The sequence below is a fragment of the Colias croceus genome, chromosome 16 (genome assembly GCF_905220415.1).
Source record: "Colias croceus chromosome 16, ilColCroc2.1".
Classification (NCBI taxonomy): Eukaryota; Metazoa; Arthropoda; class Insecta; order Lepidoptera; family Pieridae; genus Colias; species Colias croceus.
The window spans coordinates 4,361,483-4,383,045 of NC_059552.1; the positions used below are offsets into that span (position 1 = coordinate 4,361,483).

Genomic DNA, 21,563 nt, shown 5'->3' on the forward strand with positions numbered 1-21,563 from the left:
ACAGCAATCTCAAAGAACAATACTGGAACAAAGAATTTCCTCGCCCAGTATAAATGAATCAATTTAAATTCTTCTTCAAAGCTTGTTTTAAACGCAAGAAATAAATAAACCGACTTGTCTTGAATATAAAATTATGTACCTCCTCCCCTTTTACCGTTGTTTTTTTCTTTGTATATCTAAAATGGTAACTATAACAGTTATATGCTTCGAATTTGATATTACGTTTTATAGCATTCAAATGCATTATAAATATATTTTTTTTGCTTTTCCATTATTTATTATATTTATTTTATATTTTTATAAAAATTATGAAATAGGTTCATTATCATTTTGAACTTACAATTTCTCCAAAACTGATTGTATAGTAAGTATAGATCTACTAAAAGTTGGAGGAGAAAGCAACATTCGTGTCAGACTTTTTCACAGCATTGTACATTGTAAAATTATTTAACATGAAACTGGTGGTAAATATAAGCACAATATAGAAGCGAAAATTCAGTAGGTGAAAAAGTCTTTCCCACGGTTTATTTTAATAAGCTCTTATCTAAATTTCATATACGCGAAAACAATTCGCCTCTGGTACTTCATATAGATCCGAAGCTTTGGTCTGAATGAACTCGGAACGCTGAGACGTCGACTTTCTCAACACATTTACATTTTAGTCCAATAAGGCTGATTACTGTGTTCCACTTCATTTATTTACTTTGAACGCATTGAAAGATGTCGGTGCCAAATAGCTTTCTATTACGTAATGTTTGACTTGTAACTTACAAGCGCCAGTAAAAATACGTTAACATAAAATTATTGCATGTTGACGAAAATTGGTTAAATAAAATTCTAAGATAAAATTAAAGACTGTATATAAAAATAAGATTGTAGTTAGAAATATTACACTCAATGTAATATGTAGTCGCAGGCTTTGTGTTTATTTGAAAATAAAGAATATATAATATATATGTACATATTACTTTGTCAGTTGCAAATCTAAAAGAAATTATAACAGACGAAAGAAAACAATAGAGCTTTTAAAATATTTATGAAAGGTAAGGAACATCGAATATGTAAACACCCTTTCAATCGAGGCTATTTATAGCATGATCAGAGAGTTTCAGAACAAATTGATTGGGATATACAAGTAATATATAAAACGTTTCGAAACTTTTTATAATATAAGGATAATTTAAAAGCATTTACACAGGATATCATTATATCTTATTATAAAAAGATAAGTATATTGCAATAATGTCAAAAAAACAACGTGCTTTATTTTTTCGATTAACGACCAAAACTCGTGAATCCCTTTCTTGCAAATTTTACGACCTCTGAAATTCTGTATCTCTTTTAGTCACGTATGGGATTCGCTGTCTTTACACCCTTTACAAAAAAAAACACAGCACACACCATTAAAATTATTATAATTGTAATCTTAAATCTACTTCTTCTTCTCTTTATTTATGGCCCCATCTACTTAAAACTCTATAACAAAACTTTACCTGTAAATGACCGAACTAAATCATAATATCCATCAATATTAACGGATTGAACATGTATGATGATTCACAATGACATTATGAATCATCACACATCGATACATCAAACTGACTAATGAAAGGATGAACTGAATCCATCGGAATGGTTTTACTATCTGCGTTTAATGAAATGATACATCCAACTCTGCATATGTACCATAGTATAAAGAGAGAAGTATGTTATCTTCGAACAAAGGTACATCGCGCCGATTGTATGTACGTGAAGCGCTTTTATGTACGCACGCACAAAACGCCACTTAGTTTCTACTCTGGAACCGATGGTGGTCTCGGTTTGTTTATAGAATTATTTAAAATATCCCTGCGCCTCGCAAGTTTAGGTAGGTACCGTGCGCTCCTAAACGCCGGGAGTTGGCCTACTTCTCTCTTTATACTATGTATGTACGCTCGGAGCTCGAACATAAGGTGTGCCTAATACAATTTCCGTATGGCGTAGTGGTATGATCGATCACCCTAGAAGGGGATATAATCCAACTTGTTACCTTTACTAGGCGGTTTCTATTAATATCATTGAATCATTATTACGAAATAACGTTGATTAGTTTGAGTTTTTCCTTACGATTGGCAGATAAATATTAAGTAGGTAGTTACATGTAGTAAAAAATTAAGTACTTACTACAATCAATGTGATGCGAAATTGTAATATGAAATTGTTTAATTAGGATTGTGTTAAAATAGTAATGAAATAATAATAATTGTGTTTAAGTCGTAGCTTTATGAATCTACTCCGTTTTTTTGTTTGGAGGGATGAGACTTGATAGCTCGTAAGACATTTTATCAAATATATTTTGTTCGTGTATTTCAAATAACTCAGAAGGCTTTTTGATTTCTTCTATTACAACATTCCCGTGAAGAAATCATAGCTTCAATAAAAATATATTTTAAATATAAAATTTCCATTCAATCATTGGTAACCTATTTTTAACATTGAATCTGTTTTTCTCACCATCTGTACTCTCACAGATAATAAATTCCAGCATAGATTGGAAAAGGAAATCTTCGCTACAACTAGCATAATAACTACTTTCCGTCACAGAATTTGTATTACAGCAGTTATTTATTCCTGCTCTTTGAGTGACTAAATAACTTATTTTATTAAATCTTAATATTACACAATAACTTTTAAACCACGTGTAGATGTATAATGTAGCTAGCGTAAACTATATATTGAGAATGAAATAGTTAATAGATAGTTCTCACGGACTAACAACAGTATACTAGACTGAAATGCTTTTCGACTACCCTCTACAAGCTAAAATTGAATTTAATGGCAATGTCCACGTACCGTGAAAGCACTCTATTGTATTTCTAAATTGATGCCCCCACATTCACAACTAAAGCAAGTGCATAGGTAATTGTATTACCACATTCTGCGAGCTCCAGGTTCTTCCTTCACAATATGAATGCAAATTATATGTATTTCAGTTCCCGAAACGTTAACAGATGCAGAAACAGCGACTAACAACTGAGATTGCAAATTTGAATGTGATTTACATACTGTAATGCAATACTTTATACTTTTAGCAGAGTTAATAAAAAATCCCCGAGTTCTCTGGTATGTAGCCAAAAGGTTAAGTCATTTTTGTATTCATGACTTCGGATCTTTCGGGTTGTTAAAATAATGAATCTCTCCAGTTCAAGACAGGGTTGTTAACATTTATCAGTTTGAATGGATATTTTTTTCACGTTATTATATTCTTTCAAACGTTTTTATTGTAAGTACGCTATAGATGGATATAGCGTTTCTTTTGATCGACATCAATGTTCTTATCGCATATGAAAGTAAGTACCCTAATAATTATACCACAAAGAATATAATTATCGGCTTATTGAAAATCTCCATGTTGAATTGGGACAGCTCTTTTTGAGAATGTTTTAGCGAGACGTAGATAGGGAAAATATCAATATTCCATCTTTATTGGATTTTATTTTCTTTTTAGCTTTTTGAATGCTGCTTTCATTTTGGATATATTTTTAATGGTTCAATATTAGAGTCATTATTTCCGAGTATTTTGCTTTGAAACGACAGCCTTTTTTAGAACATTCCTACATATTTGTTATCACTACATAGTATAAAATAAAGTCGCTTTCTCTATCCCTATTTCCCTATGTCCCTTTGTATGCTTAAATCTTTAAAACTACGCAACTGATTTTTATGCGGTTTTTTTTAATAGATAGAGTGATTCAAGAGGAAGGTTTTAGTATATAATTTATTAGGTTTTAGACAAAGCGGGCGAAACCGCGGGCGATAAGCTAGTTACATATAAAAATTGACGGTTTCATACCTTTGGAACATTATGTTCTGTTCCACACTGTATTTATATTATCTATATTATTTATTTTATTTATATTATCAATTGTATTTTTGATGTTTATTTTATAAACAACAGCCAATTATTCTTTATAAAATAATCGACGATATACAATACGTATGAAATCCTTTTTAAGTGTTAAAACTTAAAAGATATAAACTAACCGTTTTGGCTAGCTCACATAAAACTTGTCTGATTTTATGACACTGTTACTATAAACCTCGATTTAGTATCTTGCGTAACTTGCTAGACATTGAATCGATAGAGCCGAATAAAACGGTTTCCAATCTTTAGCCTGAAAGTCAAAACTGAACTTTATACAATAACCCACTAAGGATAATATTTTTAGCTTATTGTGTTTTATAAGTAAAACAAGAATTTATAATTATTGTTATTTAATCGGTATAATGAAAATTCCCAAACAATAATATAATGTTAGTTATAAGTAAGGAACATAATTTAAGAGGAAAATAGCTTTCCATGAAAAACAATATATATATGTCGTGGTCATATCGTAGATTTGATCATTTCATGATATGAGTGGCCATTTCACGAAATGGTCGCATATCGTGAAATGGCCAACATAGTTTGATCAGATCGTTAAATCGTCAACGTTTCACGATTTGGTCATCCACATTTGGCCAGATCGTATAAAATATAAAGAGTAAAAAAATTCAGAATAACTAAATTCTAAAAACTTGTTTAATGTCATTAAAGTTAGTGCCGCGGCAGCGGCCGGCGAATGCCAGAAGCGAATCGTTTTTGCAATAGAAAACAGTTAGGTTAGGTTAGGTTAGACTTTGATAAACAACGCACGAGCCGAGCGAGCAAAGCGAGCGTGCCGCGGCAGCGGCCGGCGAGTGCCAGAAGCGGATCGCTTTTTAAAAAACAAACAATTATAATAATATAGTAGTAGTTTCTTAAATTATTTTATTTAAGTCGCATTTTTTCTTAAATACATATAAGATATCCACATTTTCCATAGTACTCGTACCTCTTCGTCGTAAATTCTTTGCTATGACTTTCTTCATAATATTGTTATTAAACGAATTATGAAGTTTTTAACTGCGAATAATTTAATTTTCGCCAGCGGCCGCCATCTTATCACATAAACACAGAGCTTGCAGCGCCTCTACCAACGATTAATGTAACTATTTTACGATATGATCAAATAATTTTGATCATTTCATGAAAAAACCGTGCGTTAATTGGCCATATCGTGAAACGATTTCTTATCATTGATCTGCCCAAACCACATCATGATGTGGCCAAACTAAATTGGCCATTTCACGATATGCGACCATTTCGTGAAATGGCCACTCATATCATGAAATGATCAAATCTACGATATGACCACGACATATATATATTTTCCTATTCATAATAAAAACTTCGATAGCATATAGCAAAACACATATATCGCACACCATAAAATCAAATAACATCACTCCATCACAATCTAATAAACACTAAAAAAACAGCGCGTGAATTAACTGAAAATTCATTTAGCGCCCGAGTTATGTAACAATGCGAACGTAAAACCAACCTACGAATTCGGTTCAATTATAAAATTTGTACGCGAGAGACATTCCGTATCGAAATGGTTGGCGTGATTCAGTATTAACAAGATTTGATCGCAAGTACAGCTGATTGGCTTTTCATGCTTACGTTTACTATGCCAATTACGGAATCACAGTATTATTTACCTTGACTAACTAGTAGCTTGTTATTATTTGTTGACACGACTACGCAATTAACGCTATAGTGATGTGTTTATGCCAAAATGAACCTATTAAATTGTTCGTGTGTGAAAATTGAAATTATTTAACACTATAACTTTCCACCCGCGGCTTCGCCCGCGCAGTCAAAGAAAAACCCGCATAGTTCCCGTTCCTGTGGGATTTCCAGGATTGCGTCATTTTTCCGGGATACAAAGTAGCCTATGTCCTTTCTCGGGTATCAAAATATCTCTATACCAAATTTCATGCAAATTGGTTCAGTATTTAAGACCTGATTGAGTAACAGACAGACAGACAGAGTTACTTTCGCATTTATAATATTAGTATGGATTAGAAATTCACTGTTATAAAGATGGTTCCGTGTATACAAGCTTTTCAAACTCCAAAGTACTTCGCATGTTGACACATACAATTTTGTAACCTATATTGCGCATATATTTGCTCAAAATATCATAAAAGTTATTCGCTAACGTTGTGAGAGTGTATAATATATTAAAGCAATGTATTAAAAACTAATCCATTTTTAATATAAGAAACATTAATTAAACGTGGGGCGTGATACAAGCTCGGTCTTTCCTTTGCTGGACCTTTTTTAATCTATGTAGGTAAAATAAGTATTGAAATACACACAAATATAATGGAAAGACTGTATATTATTTATACAGGCCACTATTTATAAAAATACTTAAAACGTCTTGTTCCATTCGTATTGAAAAAATATTTGAGAGACAAGATAATATCTAATATTATGAATTTTAATTAATACTGAACAATGAACATTGAAAATGTTGAAAAATATGTTTAGCATTCAGAAACAAAATCAAAATCTCAATTCATTTTCGTACAATATTAAAAGGAAAATTATGAAGTGATGTTTCACAAATGAATTTCATGTATTGTTTATAGTTACTTACTTACTTACTTAACTAGCTCTGCGACCCAAACCGAGTCTTGGCTTCCGACACGAGTTTACGCCACTTTTCTCGATTGCGCGCAGTTTCTTGCCAATTGACGGCCTCCAAGTTGCGTAAATCGGCTACAGTTGCGTCGTTCCATCGATATCTGGGACGGCCCACGGGACGTCGGCCAGTTGGAATGCCCAGATATGCCTTTTTCGCGGCCCGATCATCCCCCATTCTTAAAACGTGACCGAGCCATCGGAGGCGTTGTGCCTTTGTCTGGCCAATGATGTTGGGCTCGGCCACGAGGTGTTGAATTTCCGGAAAAATTGTTTATAGTTACATTATAAAATATTTTTGAAACAGTTCATATCAAAATATAAGATTATGATATAAGCCTAACAAATAAAATAATAACAATGTTTTCTGTTTTCGAGTTTTTCCTTTCTGTCTTCCAATATATCCGCGAATATCAAGTAATAAATCACTTAAAAACACCAAAGTCTTATTCATAAAAAAATCTATAAAGTGATTTTACGAGCGTCGTAGATGGTGGAAAAAATGACGGGCCTTTTATTGGACTGTAAATATCTATAGGAGCGAATAATAGAATGAAAACTAGAGCAAGCCTTGATGTCGCGATGCTGACGTCTCATCTGAATAATGTAATAAATATTGATTGCATTATGGGAATTCGGAACTGCGAAATTTTATCCAGAAATAAAAGTATTTCTTTAAGATTTTCTCGGTCTGAAATAGTCGGTTCAATGAGGAATTATACCTACCTACGTTGAACTTTTTTTTTTATTGGTCTACAAAACTGGTTACAAATGTTTGTGATTTATTCTATTAATTATGTACTATCATGCAGTTGATTTATAACCTTCTGGATGTAGACACAGCATGCTTGAATCTCGAGATATTCATGCTCCGTTAAAAGAGCTTCATTAACAAATGAATACGTTACGTATTATAGACAGTGTACACTTTACACGTTTATTTAAGATGTTTGCTTCTTAAAAATCCTTAATTTTATAAAATATTTTTCGCTTATATGCCAAACTAATAATCCTGCTAACACAATAGTTATGTATTAGATGTAAATATAAAGTATATAAGCATATTCTATGTAAGCAATGAATTTGACGTTTATAATTTTTGTCTGTTTAATCTTGCCGGATTAAATTTTTAACCACGGATTCTAACAACATCTTTCAAGTATGCCGTAGTTATCGTCAGAAAGACAAAAGCACATCAAAGGAGTCTTGCCTTTGAACCTCTCATTAGTCCTTATAGTTTTTTCATTCGTCTGACTTAAACGTAAATTGGAATCACGCTATCATTTTGCAATTTCTTACGTGAGAAAAGTAAGTGTTATTGGCAGCCGTCAGGATGATGAATGATGTGTCCACGATTCGAGTGAAGGGAACTCACCCTTGGGGGCTATTCGATATCGCAAACCTATTTGGAACCGGTCAAAGTCAGGAATTTCATAAAACAGCCTCTCGAGAGGACAAATTGCTTTCACGTCTGCTGTAAAGATTTATTATTACATCTGATCTTACACGGGGGAGCGGCGGGAATGTATTTTCTTTCTAATGTATGTTTCTTTAAAACAAAATACATTCTTACGCACAATGGGACACTCTTGGGCCCTTATATTCAAATGAAAAAGTTGTTTTCAATACCGCATTTATTCCATTTAAATAAAACATTATCCAATCTAAAATGTAGACATTTGTAGAGCTGTATAAGGGATACCGCGTCAAGTCAATGGAATTATAACTCAGCAAAGACATGCCAAACCGCAGCATACGTTTGACCAACCACAAATCTTTATTCGAGAAAATAATTTAGAAACACTACTACACCAGGCTATTGAACTCTCAAATAACTTAATGATTAGATGGTTTATTGGCTTTCAAATCGTGTTAAAAGTATTTGAAGAAAATTAACATATATTTTCAAGAACTTTTCATTTGAAATTAGATCAAGTTTACATTAATGATAAGTACATGATATTATTATATAATTAATTATTCTTTAATGTATAACAAATAAATAATCTATATCTATACATATAATAAAATCGTAGGAAAGTCAAAACTGTACATTGAATATTTTTTTAAAAGAATACATAATCCATGATCTATAATCGATATAGAAGCCAAAAACATAGTTTTTAGAATTTTTGTCTGTTTGTCTGTTTGTCTGTTTGTCTGTTTGTCTGTTTGTCTGTTTGTCTGTATGTATTTCCTTGCTAATCTCAGAAAGTACTGCATAGATTGACTTCAAATTTTGCATGAATATTACTAACAGGTCGGGTGAGGCTATAGGCTACATATTATCAAGCTATCACCTACGGGGGAGGAGCTGTGAACCTTTATTTTTCTTACGTATTCCGTGTATTACGACAGCGTACAATCTAAAGACTCATGTTTAAATGTTGGTTTCGAGTAAGCCATGCTATTATCTAGCTTTACAAAATAAAAACTATGTCATTTACGTAATTTGGGCAGAGAAACAGTTTAATGAATTTAGTAGTATAAAGACAAATTAGAAACAGCGCCATCTATTAAATGTTATAAAAATCAATTCAATTTACACGTTAACTATTGGAAATTAATAATCAAATGACGCATATATAAATGTTGTTTGACAATATCTATATTGACACTATAAAAATTATGCCATTTAAGTAACTTGGGAAGAGAAACATAGCTTAAAGAATGTAAGTTGTATAATGTTAATTTTGTAACAGCGCCATCTATGAGATTTCGTAAAAATCAAATCAATTTACATGTTAACACTACTGAACACAATGTTAAAAATTAATAATTTAAATATAATTATGTTATTTATTTATTTAACTCTTTAACCCATATCTTCCGTTCCCTATAAGATATATTTCGTGTAAATAATAAACTACATTTTTTTAAAGTGAGGGTAGATGTTTATTATTTTAAGTAAAAATAGACACCATTATCTACAGTTAATCTAATGATTGTGTTCCAAAGAGTATAATAATATATTGTTGTGTTCATTAGTTACAATTTTAAAAATCTTCGTGTTTTATAAATTTACTAGCTTACCGCCCGCGGCTTCGTCCGCTTTGTCTAAAACCTAATAAATTATGTACTAAAACCTTCCTCTTGAATCAGTCTATCTATTAAAAAAACCGCATCAAAATCTGTTGCGAAGTTTTAAAGATTTAAGCATACAAAGGGACATAGGGACACAGGGACACAGAAAGCGACTTTTTTCATACTATGTAGTGATATTTATAAAGCAATTGAATGCCATAAAACAAAAAATATCAAATGCAATCTTCGTGTTTTGTGAATTTTCACCATCATGCGTTCCCACAAAAGGTAAGTTGTTACTTACAGGTATTTATTGAAATGAAATGAAATGAAATGAATGATTCTTTTATTATTTTGAGGTGCATTGGGAACAGAAGTTTTTGATAAAATTTTATTTGTAAGTAGTTTTTTTTATAGATTTACAGTTAACTTTTGATTTTTTTATTTACAGATTCAATGCTAATAAAATTATATCGCCTTTGGAAGACGATTTCTGCTGATATTTTTACTACACCACTTGAAAATTGATGATTTGATGATAAAGACAGTAGCAGCGAGGATTAAGTGGAAATTAGTAATCATCCGCTTCGTCAATTTTTGACTGAAGTTAATGTCCAACGTCCAATGGTTCAATCATTGGAAGTATCTCGGGAAATTTTGGAGGATATTTTTCAGGAAGGAGAGGAGGGGTAGCCAACCACATATCAAACTACTACGTTTTAGTACCGAAAAAATTTTTATTGCCAAATGAAACGTAAATTTTGCACTCACAACTTTACAAGTAATGTTTTTATTTTGACTTTGCGGTTATCTGATTATAATATTTATCGTTATGGCTATCGACGTACCGACCGTACTGGGATCAGAGTAGGTACATGATATACAGTTCATCATCCAGGATTGCTTAGAGCATTTTCACACTGAAAAAGATGTTTTCTTTGAATCGTAGTTGCTTCATTTATTTATTTTTAATCATTTTACATAATATGTTTTATATTTTATAAATATATCATTTTCATTATTTAAGTAGATAACATAAATTATGTAACGGTTTTATAAGAAAACACATTATAGTTAGGCGACGGTGATTTCTTCCAGGCAAAAGATATTCATCAGCTCAATAAAATTGAACAGTATGTTAGTTATTCTTTAGATTCACAATTGTAATGAGCATTTCCGCATGCAAGTTGTATCGTAGTTTAGATATATCATAGTTTTTACATATTAAAGTTCCAACAAAACCCTCAAATTTTTTAGTAGAGTTGAGCAAGATAATTTGAAAAATGTGCCGTGTTAAGTATTATAGAAAAGGTTAGTTCGTTGGTAATTATTATTTCTTCTTCATTTACATGTTGTTAGTAAAAATAAACTTTAACTAACAGTCAAAGTAGTCAAAGTATAATATTGTAACATTCATTCATCATTTTTTGTATAGGCGATATTAACGTAGTATGTTCTTTTTGTAATGCTTTATAGTGTAGTAAGGCGAGTCGGCTTTCGTTTGAAGATACACCGGAACCTTTCACAAAATCACTACTTTTAGAGGAACATACTGTGCAATTAGCGTTTAGCTACTATTATGTATTCTGTGGTGCAATGTAAACTGTTATTAGACAATATTCGCTCTTATAGTAGTGCGTTTCAAATGATCCTTTGGTGCTCAATAATTATCAGAAGATCCGTTCATGCTTACTTTTAAGATACAAGGTCAAGTTTACCATTTGATAGGATCCCTTTTGCCTGAAGGCCAAGCTAAGTTTGTTTAAATATATTTTGTATTCGACTACAACGAATCGTGGAATACAAGAAATCAATATTTCTCAAATTTAAAACTGAACTCATTTCACAATTTTAGAACAGGTTAATTCGTATGTATGCAGTTTTAAATCGACATTAGAAGCTTTTCCTCAAGATGGTGATATCGGCACTCAGGAACTCCCTGGACGTGTTATAACGCCCAGGCCACAGTATTACAATTTTTCCTACAGTAGGGCGACGAATGTATTTTCGCATAGCAACGGAGGGGAACTCGCGGGGGGTCAAGTGACGCGGGCCACGTACCACAAACATGCTTAGTTTGTGGTATCGAGCGCGAAAGATAGTCATCGTGTTTTTAGTAAAGTTACTATGTAAACTAACGTAATTTAATACTTAGGTACATATTCTATAATGGTGTGCTCAAACTGTTAATCTACATTTAATTTAGATTATTATTTGATACTAAGTAATTCACACATTCATGTTTTCTTCAGATTTTAAGATTTTCTTATCAGAGTGTTCAATTTTAATGTAGTTAAATTTTATAAGAGACAATAATTAAGAAAATTTTAAAATAAAGTGTCACGTATTTTTTTTTAAACGACGAATGACGAAAAACGACCTAATCGCGGACGAAGTCGCGGGCAACAGCTAGTCTGTAATATTTTTAAAGTGTTAAAATGTACTCGTATTTATATAATTTTCATAGAGTGTCCAAAACAGAATTATTTTAAATTGTTAAATAATGAAAGACCAAAAATAATTTCGTGTTTAAAATACCTACGTAATTTATGCTGAAAATTAAATGAGCCTTGAACAATAATAACAGCTGTTGAGTCGCAGCAAGAAAAATAAAAGCCCTGTATAAATTAAACAATTTTTTAAGAACGCTTCGTATTTCTTAAGGGAATTTTAAAAATGGAAAGACATCATTGCTGAAACAATAGGTATTTAATTACCCGTATTTTAATTAGCACTTTATATGTATACTGGTATACTATATATGGTATAATTATATATGGTATAATTGTACCTAATATTTGACACAAATAGTACCCTCGATGGCAATAGTACTGTTTTGTTATTGGACATACATCTTGGTCTTCGTTTTTACGCCTGAAATAATAATAAAATAATCAAAAATATGTAAAATGTAAATCATCTTTCATTATCATCATCAGCCCATTATGTTCCCACTGCTGGGACACGGGCCTTCCGTAAGGGAAAATTTCTAAAATTATATTTAAAAACATTATTATTAATACATTAAATTAATTATTTTAAAGTTATAACATTAATTTAAAATTATATTTAAAAACATTATTATTATAACATTATTATTAAACGCATGCAAAACTGGAGTTCTTCATTTGAGTCAAGCTTTTTTGTTCAATCTTTTACATAAATTTATAAACAATTATCTTTTGTTCAGGAACCTAGATTACAGCTTCATAGCATTCTCTTATCCCTAGAGACGAATATCATTCCAGTGCATTAAGATATGAAATGTCTACTTCACTGCATTGTAGTCTTTATTTTTCTTTCGACATACTCCTACAAATAACTATTCATTCGTAAATTTTTACAAGTAACCAGTATTATAAACCTAACAAATAATAACTCAGAAAGATAAAGTTAATTCATGTCAAGATTAATCACGAATATATTAATTTTGCCTTAAGAACAGTCAATGCTTACGTTTAAAATTAATGAAAGAGCTAATCTCATACAGATGAAATGTATACTTTGTATAATCCCATCTGAATTTCTAATTCGAGACACAAAAGAGATTAGCATCGAAATATGGCTTTTATAATCATGTACGCATATTATTTTCTGAGGGAAACCTAATTAAGTTTTACTTTTAAAACTGTCAGAAAGCAGTCATGATAAAAATGTTTCATTAACCAAGATGACAAGAATCAGAGAATAATCTCGATCTCGAAATAATTGTGATCTTATTTTTTTCAATTTTTTATTTCCATTTACGATTTCTGAATTACCCAACTTCACAATTGTGATCATCCAGGCAGTTGACTATATTATGGAGACCAATAATGCAAGGTCACGTTTTTACGTAAAAACAAATACCAAAAAATATGTGAAATGCCTTATCAAGAAAAAACTTCAGCAAACATAATCATTTATTTTATTGTTTATAACTAGCCGCTTTCCTCGATTTCGCCCAGAATGAGCACGTATAGAAAACTATGTTACTCGTGAATAGTGTGACCGTCTGTTAGTGAAAGAATTTTTATGACCGGATCAGTACTTTCAAAGATTATCCGCTACTATACAAAGTTAGAAACTTTACTTCAATATTTGTATACCTAGATTGTTAAAACTTACAAAACAATGTTAACCCGATAACCTATACATATATGTACAGTGTACACGGAGGGTGTGAACACTAGCACTATGAAAACGATTATATTTTATATGCAAGACTTGTTCCAGTGACGTTTTAAGAACACAGTCGGCTTAGCTCAAGCCTTCGAGATACTGAAAAGTATAGACTTAAGCCGAGACAGACTTATCGTATCGCATACGCGTCGAGCTTTGTGGATTGAGGGTCCTTTGGATCTTGCATAGGTTCTGATCCGAATAAATACGTTCTTTGAAATAGCTACACGTAAGGAAATATCTTTAGTTGAAGGGGATAGATATTTATCCGAGCCTGCAAACTTTACGCTCTTTTGTTGAATGCACATGCACGTTAGATACGCTGTTATATTCAATGTCAACATATATTTTAATGCAACATTTTAGCTACATGTTTTTAAAGATTTTATGGCGCTCTTTTTCACATTCGAAATATAATATGGAATCGCATTAACACGTCCGTGGTCACAACGGCTTTTAAATTTTATTTATGTTTGTTGTCGTTGCAGATTTACACGGAATTTAAAGCGAAATGTTTAAATGCATCAAGCCTACGTGCCTAGTGCTCTAGAAAAGATAAAATTAAATTTCCATTATTTATTCTCAGTGCGTCCGTTCTATAAATCTACAACAATATATAACTGCATGCATCGTGAATAATGTGATGTCACAATAAGACTGCAGCGCACATAAATGAAAACGAAGAAATAAGACGAAGTACGTGGAAATCGTGAATCTAATAGAAATCTATTGTTGATAACGTCCCTTTTGGAGACGGAGAATTTCTTTCTACGTATATTCACCATTTATAAAGCTTTTGAAATAAATGCTTTTGATAGTCGATTGTTTATTTTTTAAGCAATGCAGGAATTCTATAAAATTAAATTGTAGGGTTTTTGTTTATTAAAATAAATGTTTTATGTTTTAGTATTCACGCCACGTAGTTTCTGTAATGTTTTATCTATGTTACGTCAAAAATAAATGGTAAAAAAAAATGGATAAAGCATGATACTACTTGTTACTTTGTTTTCTGATCTGACGAAATCTTACTATGAATAAAGTTAGGTGCTGAATAAACACATGAATTTCTTTGAACCCGTTACAATTATCTTTATTTTACTTACATTCACACGAGTTTTATCTCGGCTTTAAGTGCGGAATATTCAGTGCGTCAGAACTGTAGTGATGTAGAAAAAAGAAAAAAGTAATATTCATGGAACACTGAGTTCTGCTTATAAAAAGCGATAATGTAAAATGTAATTATACCCAGTTCTCTCATGGGATAAACGTTATATCTGGCTTGATATGCTGTTAGGTATATCTAACAACGTATATTTGAGTCTAGCTGGTATAAATTTAAAATTTTGTATTATTTTTATATTTATCTGCAAGAGAGACTCCATCAATGAAATAGATGTATAATGCATCTGCCCTTAACGCGTATTGAGGCCTTGTTAATAAAACACTGAATATAATAGGGTCCAATATTGATTGTTACGCGTTTAAAGAATAAGAAAAAGGATGGAATACACATGAACATTTTAACCTTGTTCGTGATGGTATCCCTTTTGAAACAGTGTAAATGAAGTTTAAATACTATTCTAATAATTGTTAAGATAGAAACTAAATCATTATAAAAGTCATATTTAAAAAAAATAAGTTTAACATCGAATCATCTATTTTTTACTACGCTACCATATTTATGAAACTTCTTGTTTTAATGTGTTCTCGAAAACACATAAATATTAAATATTAAGAAGAAAATAAATTAATACCTACAATCTTAATGATAAAAAAACGTTAATTTCTTAATTGCTGATCAACTGAACTTTTCGTAGTATCTTCACAAAATTTGCTACATTGTTAAGTCAAAACAAAAGATCGATCAAATATTTATCTTAGCAGAAAACAATCGGAAACCCCTTTCGAACTTCGTCATCGGTTTCCATTATCTTAATGACGTCACGGTAAAGTTTTATTTGTAAGACAAACAAGCCATGAGTCGAGTTAATAAATCTGCTTTCATTGTATTTAGTTTTGCCGAGCCCATTGTGCGGGATTCGTTACTAATATGATTACTATATTTGTGATGGCGAACGTTCGTGCGAATAACGCAAAATATTCACGTATATTTTTTAGTAAGTAATTAGATTATTGGTTTGATAGACGGCATGTTTGTTTAATTTGAACATGTTGTGAAAAATTCAGTGGAAATTTAGAGGGATAATAATTTATTACGATTGGTATAAAAACTAAATTTGATATCCTTTTACATAAATAATATACGAAGTACAATTATTAATTTTGAATCTGTATAAGAACTTTGAATTAAAAGATAGGTTTAATTACTTCACCGAATGATCTATAATCCAAACAAACTGGGCTTTTAATTCTCGTTCGAATTTGTAAAACAATGCTTGCGGCAACAGACTAATTATTGCTCGAGCTGTAGGGCCTCTCTAATTAGAACATTGTGAAAAATACTTAAGTCCCATCGTATCTTATCGCTATGCTAATAAATTTCAATATAATATCACCTTGATCCCTTTTTACACGCTTTATATTAGCTTCACCTGTATGTTTGTATGTTTGTAACCGACTTTTTGGGCGCGATTTTGACCCACTTTAAACGGCCAGATTTCGTTCAAACTTTGTAGATTTATTGAGGACCGATGACAATACACTAATTTGATAAAATTTTCTATTTTTTAGTTCGGTTTTCTATAAAAAGCGTGTTTTTTAGTTTTTTTTAACTATTATTATTATATTTATCACATCCTCAAACATCGTAAAACCGCACAGCTAGTACAAAAATGGTCGCATTTGCTTTAATGACGGCGCTTAAAAAGTTTTTTTTTTAATCTTGCTCTTATCTTTTTTCTTTGAAATTATATTTCATTTGAGTTCAATATCTAGGGCTATTTTTATGAGACTTAAAAAGGAATATATGAATATATACCTAGTTAACTTTCAAAAGCAGATGCATAATCGTAAATTTTGAACTCTATGTAAAAACGTAACTAATCTCCATTAGTATTAATAATATTGAAAGGTGCTTAATTAAGGCATTATTTACTAAGTATTTAAATCCATTTTGCACATCAATGGATTAAATCAAGTATTGATCGTATTTTTGATCGTATTTAACAAAGGTTATAACAAAGCATTAAGCAGGGTATTTATACATTACATTGAATTTCATTACCTTTGTGGTCAAAAGGGATTCGTTATTACGAGCTTTTATTTAACTTGCTTCATTCGGATGTACGTCGTTTTGGTTTTTAACCCATTTTTTAACCCATTTTTAGAACATTGATTAAAAATTGGCTGAACTTTGGGGGCTATACAATCCATACTAATATTATAAATGCGAAAGTAACTCTGTCTGTCTGTCTGTTACTCAATCACGCCTAAACTACTGAACCAATTTGCATGAAATTTGGTATGTAGATATTTTGATACCCGGGAAAGGACATAGGCTACCTTTTATTGTGAAATATGTACCACGGGCGAAGCCGGGGCGGACCACTAGTTGATTATAAATTTGCTGAACTTTGAGGGCTATACCTTACAATAATACAATAATGCGCCTTTTAACTAGTATGTTTTATTAGTCTGAATTACTACCAGACTGATTGAATTGACATTGTAAGTAACTTCATGAATTTTGAGGTTCCAATTCGGGTCGTCCACTCGAACTAAAAGAAAAACATAGTGAAAAATATACTTAGACATTATTTTGTGGCACTTCATTTTTTCCTTTCTGCTCATTATCAGAATTCCTCTTTGTGTTATAGAGAGTTGTTTTAGACATAAATTACATAAACTGACCCTTTTCTTCAAAGATAACCCAGTTTCTTTGGGACAAGCGATATAGTATTTCACTCTTAAGAGGATAAAATCACATGACTCTATGTAAATAGTCGTTTATCCTCATGTCACAGATATGGGCAAATAATATTTATGTTCACGAAATATGGTACAATATTTAATATTCCGATGGTTTACCCGAAGCAGGAACATTCAATAGATATAAACATTTTCACGCCTCACAAATTTTTCGATGTTCGAGTTAACCCGTAAGTACCATTATGGCAAAATATTGGCTGACTCATGGATTTTGTGGAAACAATATTTAGGGACAATTAGATACTTATTGGGAATTTTAAAACGGGATTTACAGAAGGATTTTTTGAATTTTTATTGAATAAATAAAACGAAATTGTTAAAAATAATGTTTTATTAGTTACTATACTACTACATAAGGATGATGTTTCAAGATATAAAGACACAAAATTCTTTTCATACCTTTCTTTAACGTTTGATCTCTCCACAATTTAAAGGTGTCGTTTCTATTAATCCAGAAATCATTTCACAAAAAATAGAATATATTCCATAATAAGAACGGTAATCAGGTTTTCTTTTCATTTGTCCCAAATATTTGAATAACTAGAAAACAACAGAAAAATCTCGAAAAAAAATACAACTGAACAAAATTTATGAGATGGCACGAATTTCATAGAATCAGCTAGAATAATGTTGTTATTCATCCTGAAGTGATATATTACTTTTTTTTATTTAAAATTATAATTAATTATAACTCTACGTTTTTTGCTGAACAGCTTATTATTTATCTATCTTTTTTCGAACCTAATAGTGCTCGCTGTGTACCCTCTGCACTACTGATTCTAGTTATACAATTAATTAAACATGTTATTCTATTGTTATTAGTAAACTTACCAAAATTACTCATATATTTTTATTTTATCAGGTCTGTTACACAAACTTAAAGGATAATTGGAACGAACAGTCATCTTTACGTACAACTTTATTTACCTGTTTCCTCCACAGGTCTGTCAGCTGGCGGCGTTGACAGCACAGACCCGGACAGCATCTTCGCGGTCAGCAATGGCACCGCTGAGACTGTCGTTCAACCGCACTTCGACAACACCACGAAACGGGAGTACACCGCCGCTGTGGGCCAGCCAGCGTACTTACACTGTCGAGTCAAGAATCTTGGAGACAGATCTGTAAGTATCTTAATTTATGTTTATTATTTGATAGAGCGGCCATTAGAAGTGGCTGGTCGCTTTTATAGATTTCCATCGAAGAGCTTTTTAAGAGAAGATAAACATTTAGGTTTAAAATACAGGTGACACAGTGATTATAGTGACAGCGTACCAGCCCAGCTCTTATGGAATCCATATCAGTATGACTTAAGTAGAAACTAATAATAAAATAGTAAGTTAAATTATCTAATATTACTCATATGCTTTATTATACAGGATTTATCTATAAAGGCACAAGAAAGAAAAGTTCGATCTCATGAATATGCAAATGTACAGTTGGATGCTTGCTTACCCTATATAGCGTAAGCGAGCCCCTAAGGCCCTAACAGTAAAAATGTATATTCCGTAAATAATTACATGATTTAATTTGTTCTGCTTTATTAAACATTACTCCAGCGCTCGTGGCTAGTTGCATCGGTGTTTAATCTGAGGATTAAGTCAGTCAATTTGAAGGGAGACCGCTTAGTGGTATTTCAGCATTGCGCCGGGCTACGGAAACGGGAAACGTTTGTCCCAGCTGTTATTAGCTTGTTGTTAGACAGCCAGCCATTGCAATAAATAATGAAAATAAGTTTTAAGAACATTTGTCCAACTTTTATATTTAACAAAACACCTTCCAACAATTAAATAAAACAACGTCGAACATTCTTCATCAATCATTTTATTTGAGCATAATTAATATCAAGGAATGTACTATGTTCTATTGATTTCTATATATTTATAACACAGTCATACGCAAGTTTATTATAGTATTCTGGAATTTCATTCATGTACAAGATTTATGACCAGAACATAAATAACAAAGCAATTCTTGTATCAAACAAGCGCTTAAGAATTGAAGTTTAAAAATGTTTGCTCTCATTTATTGCTACGAAATTGCTCACTACTTCTAAATCATACTGTGCTTGCTAGATGCTCCTTCGAATATAAATAGCAAGGCTTTAGGGGCACGCTTGTAGCCTGAAACTTCGCCGACTAAGTTTATAAAAACCTATCTTACATCACAATTTCTTGTCGGACTGAAGGCGGTTGTTTTAGATATTTACAGCTGTTTGTGCCTCACTGAATTTATAATTACATATTATGTAGATACTTGAAAGCGTTTTATGCTTTTGGACGGATGATCAGTAAATTTGTTACATAAAAAGAAATTGTAATACATTTAATTTACTAAACTTATATCACAATTTTGGTGTACAGTACACACATTGTTATTTTGATGATCTATTATTTTTATATAAATACAAAACTGTATGTGGTAGTGTATTGGTTAGGTAAAGCATGTTCATTTCATGTTTTTACTTATTACATACTAGAGGTCCGCCCCGGCTTCGCCCGTGGTACATATTTCGCAATAAAAGGTAGCCTATGTCTTTCTCGGGTATCAAAATATCTCCATACCAAATTTCATGCAAATTGGTTCTGTAGTTTAAGCGTGACAGACAGACAGAGTTACTTTCGCATTTATAATATTAGTATGGATTTCAAATTATTTTAATTTGACAGGTCATTAAAATATAAATAGATTTGAACATGAAAGTTTTTATACGGTTTATAACTAAAATACTTTTAATGGTTTATAAATTGAAGATAATTCGTCAATTATTTATATTTAAGTTACTCCACCCACTTAGCTATCTAAGTTCTACTTTATTTTACCTTACTTTAACCTAATTTACCTAATTTTAAATTACACAATAACATTATCGTTAACCTATGAAATTTGTGAAAAAATGTTTTATTTCAATAATTGAACAACATGAATGTTTTGATGTACTCATAATGTTTTTGATTACTTTATAAAATCAATTTTATCAAAAAAGACTGCCCTATATAAAATTTTCCGAATAAAAAATTATTAAAAATAAAAAGTCTTAACACCATCGAAACAATTTTCACGTTACAACTCAATCCAAAGCTTATTTTCAAACACAATTTAATGAACAATTCAATATAGATATTCGCTATAATATTTCAAATGGCATGCGGGATCTATTCAGTCCGTAAAAAAAAAAAATTCGATACGATACACACTCTCGTACAAAAGAGTTGATATACATCCAGAATATTTGTATAATTGTCTAAAAGTGTCACAGAACATTGCGGATCAGATGAAACTTTTATTGCGTTTAATTCGTTAAAGCTTAAAGGCTCTTTAAAATTTTACGTGGAGTGGTTTTATACAGCAGTATCCATGTCGATTGCATTTTGTTGGAAATTTTTTAAAAAATTATGTCGCTCTTTTTGCGATGTACAGACGTAAGTAGGTCTTTGTTCGAAAATATCTTTGAATTAAACGAATTATAATTTTGTTATAATGGCATGCATATAGGTAATATTTTATTGATATTTTTGTTTTGTTACTATATTATTTTTAATGTTTATGAAAGTTATTTTAAGTCCGTTTGATAGATAGGTGACCCTTTACAATTATTACGACGACATTTTACAATAATACATAGCATGTGCTTGAAGGTATACCGGCAGAATATAAAACAAAATAGAAATAGAAAAAAATCTTTATTGCAAGGTTTTAAAATAATACAGTTAAAATTTGGGGAATACACTATAGCCTGTGTTAGTTCAAAACTGTGTTACAAGAGTTAATATAAAGGAGAAATTTTATTATACTAAAGTAATAATTACAATAGTTAATTGCAACTTCCAGTTTCCACAAGTTATAAATTGTGGGTCTTGAGGGATTTAACAAAGACCTACGAAACCCTATAACCAGCCCACACGCCGAAATGAACTGAAAATTATGTAGTTTTGTG

At 31.3% G+C, this 21,563-nt stretch overlaps 1 protein-coding gene across 2 annotated transcripts in view; it reads left to right on the forward strand.

The window, feature by feature from the left end:
* Positions 1-21,563, forward strand: part of LOC123698501 (hemicentin-2-like) — a 75,959-nt gene that overhangs the window by 35,543 nt on the left and 18,853 nt on the right. For both annotated transcript variants that reach the window (XM_045645151.1, XM_045645152.1), the window contains exon 3: positions 18,572-18,750. In XM_045645151.1, the coding sequence (XP_045501107.1) occupies positions 18,572-18,750 (179 nt within the window). The remainder of the gene's footprint in view (positions 1-18,571; positions 18,751-21,563) is intronic.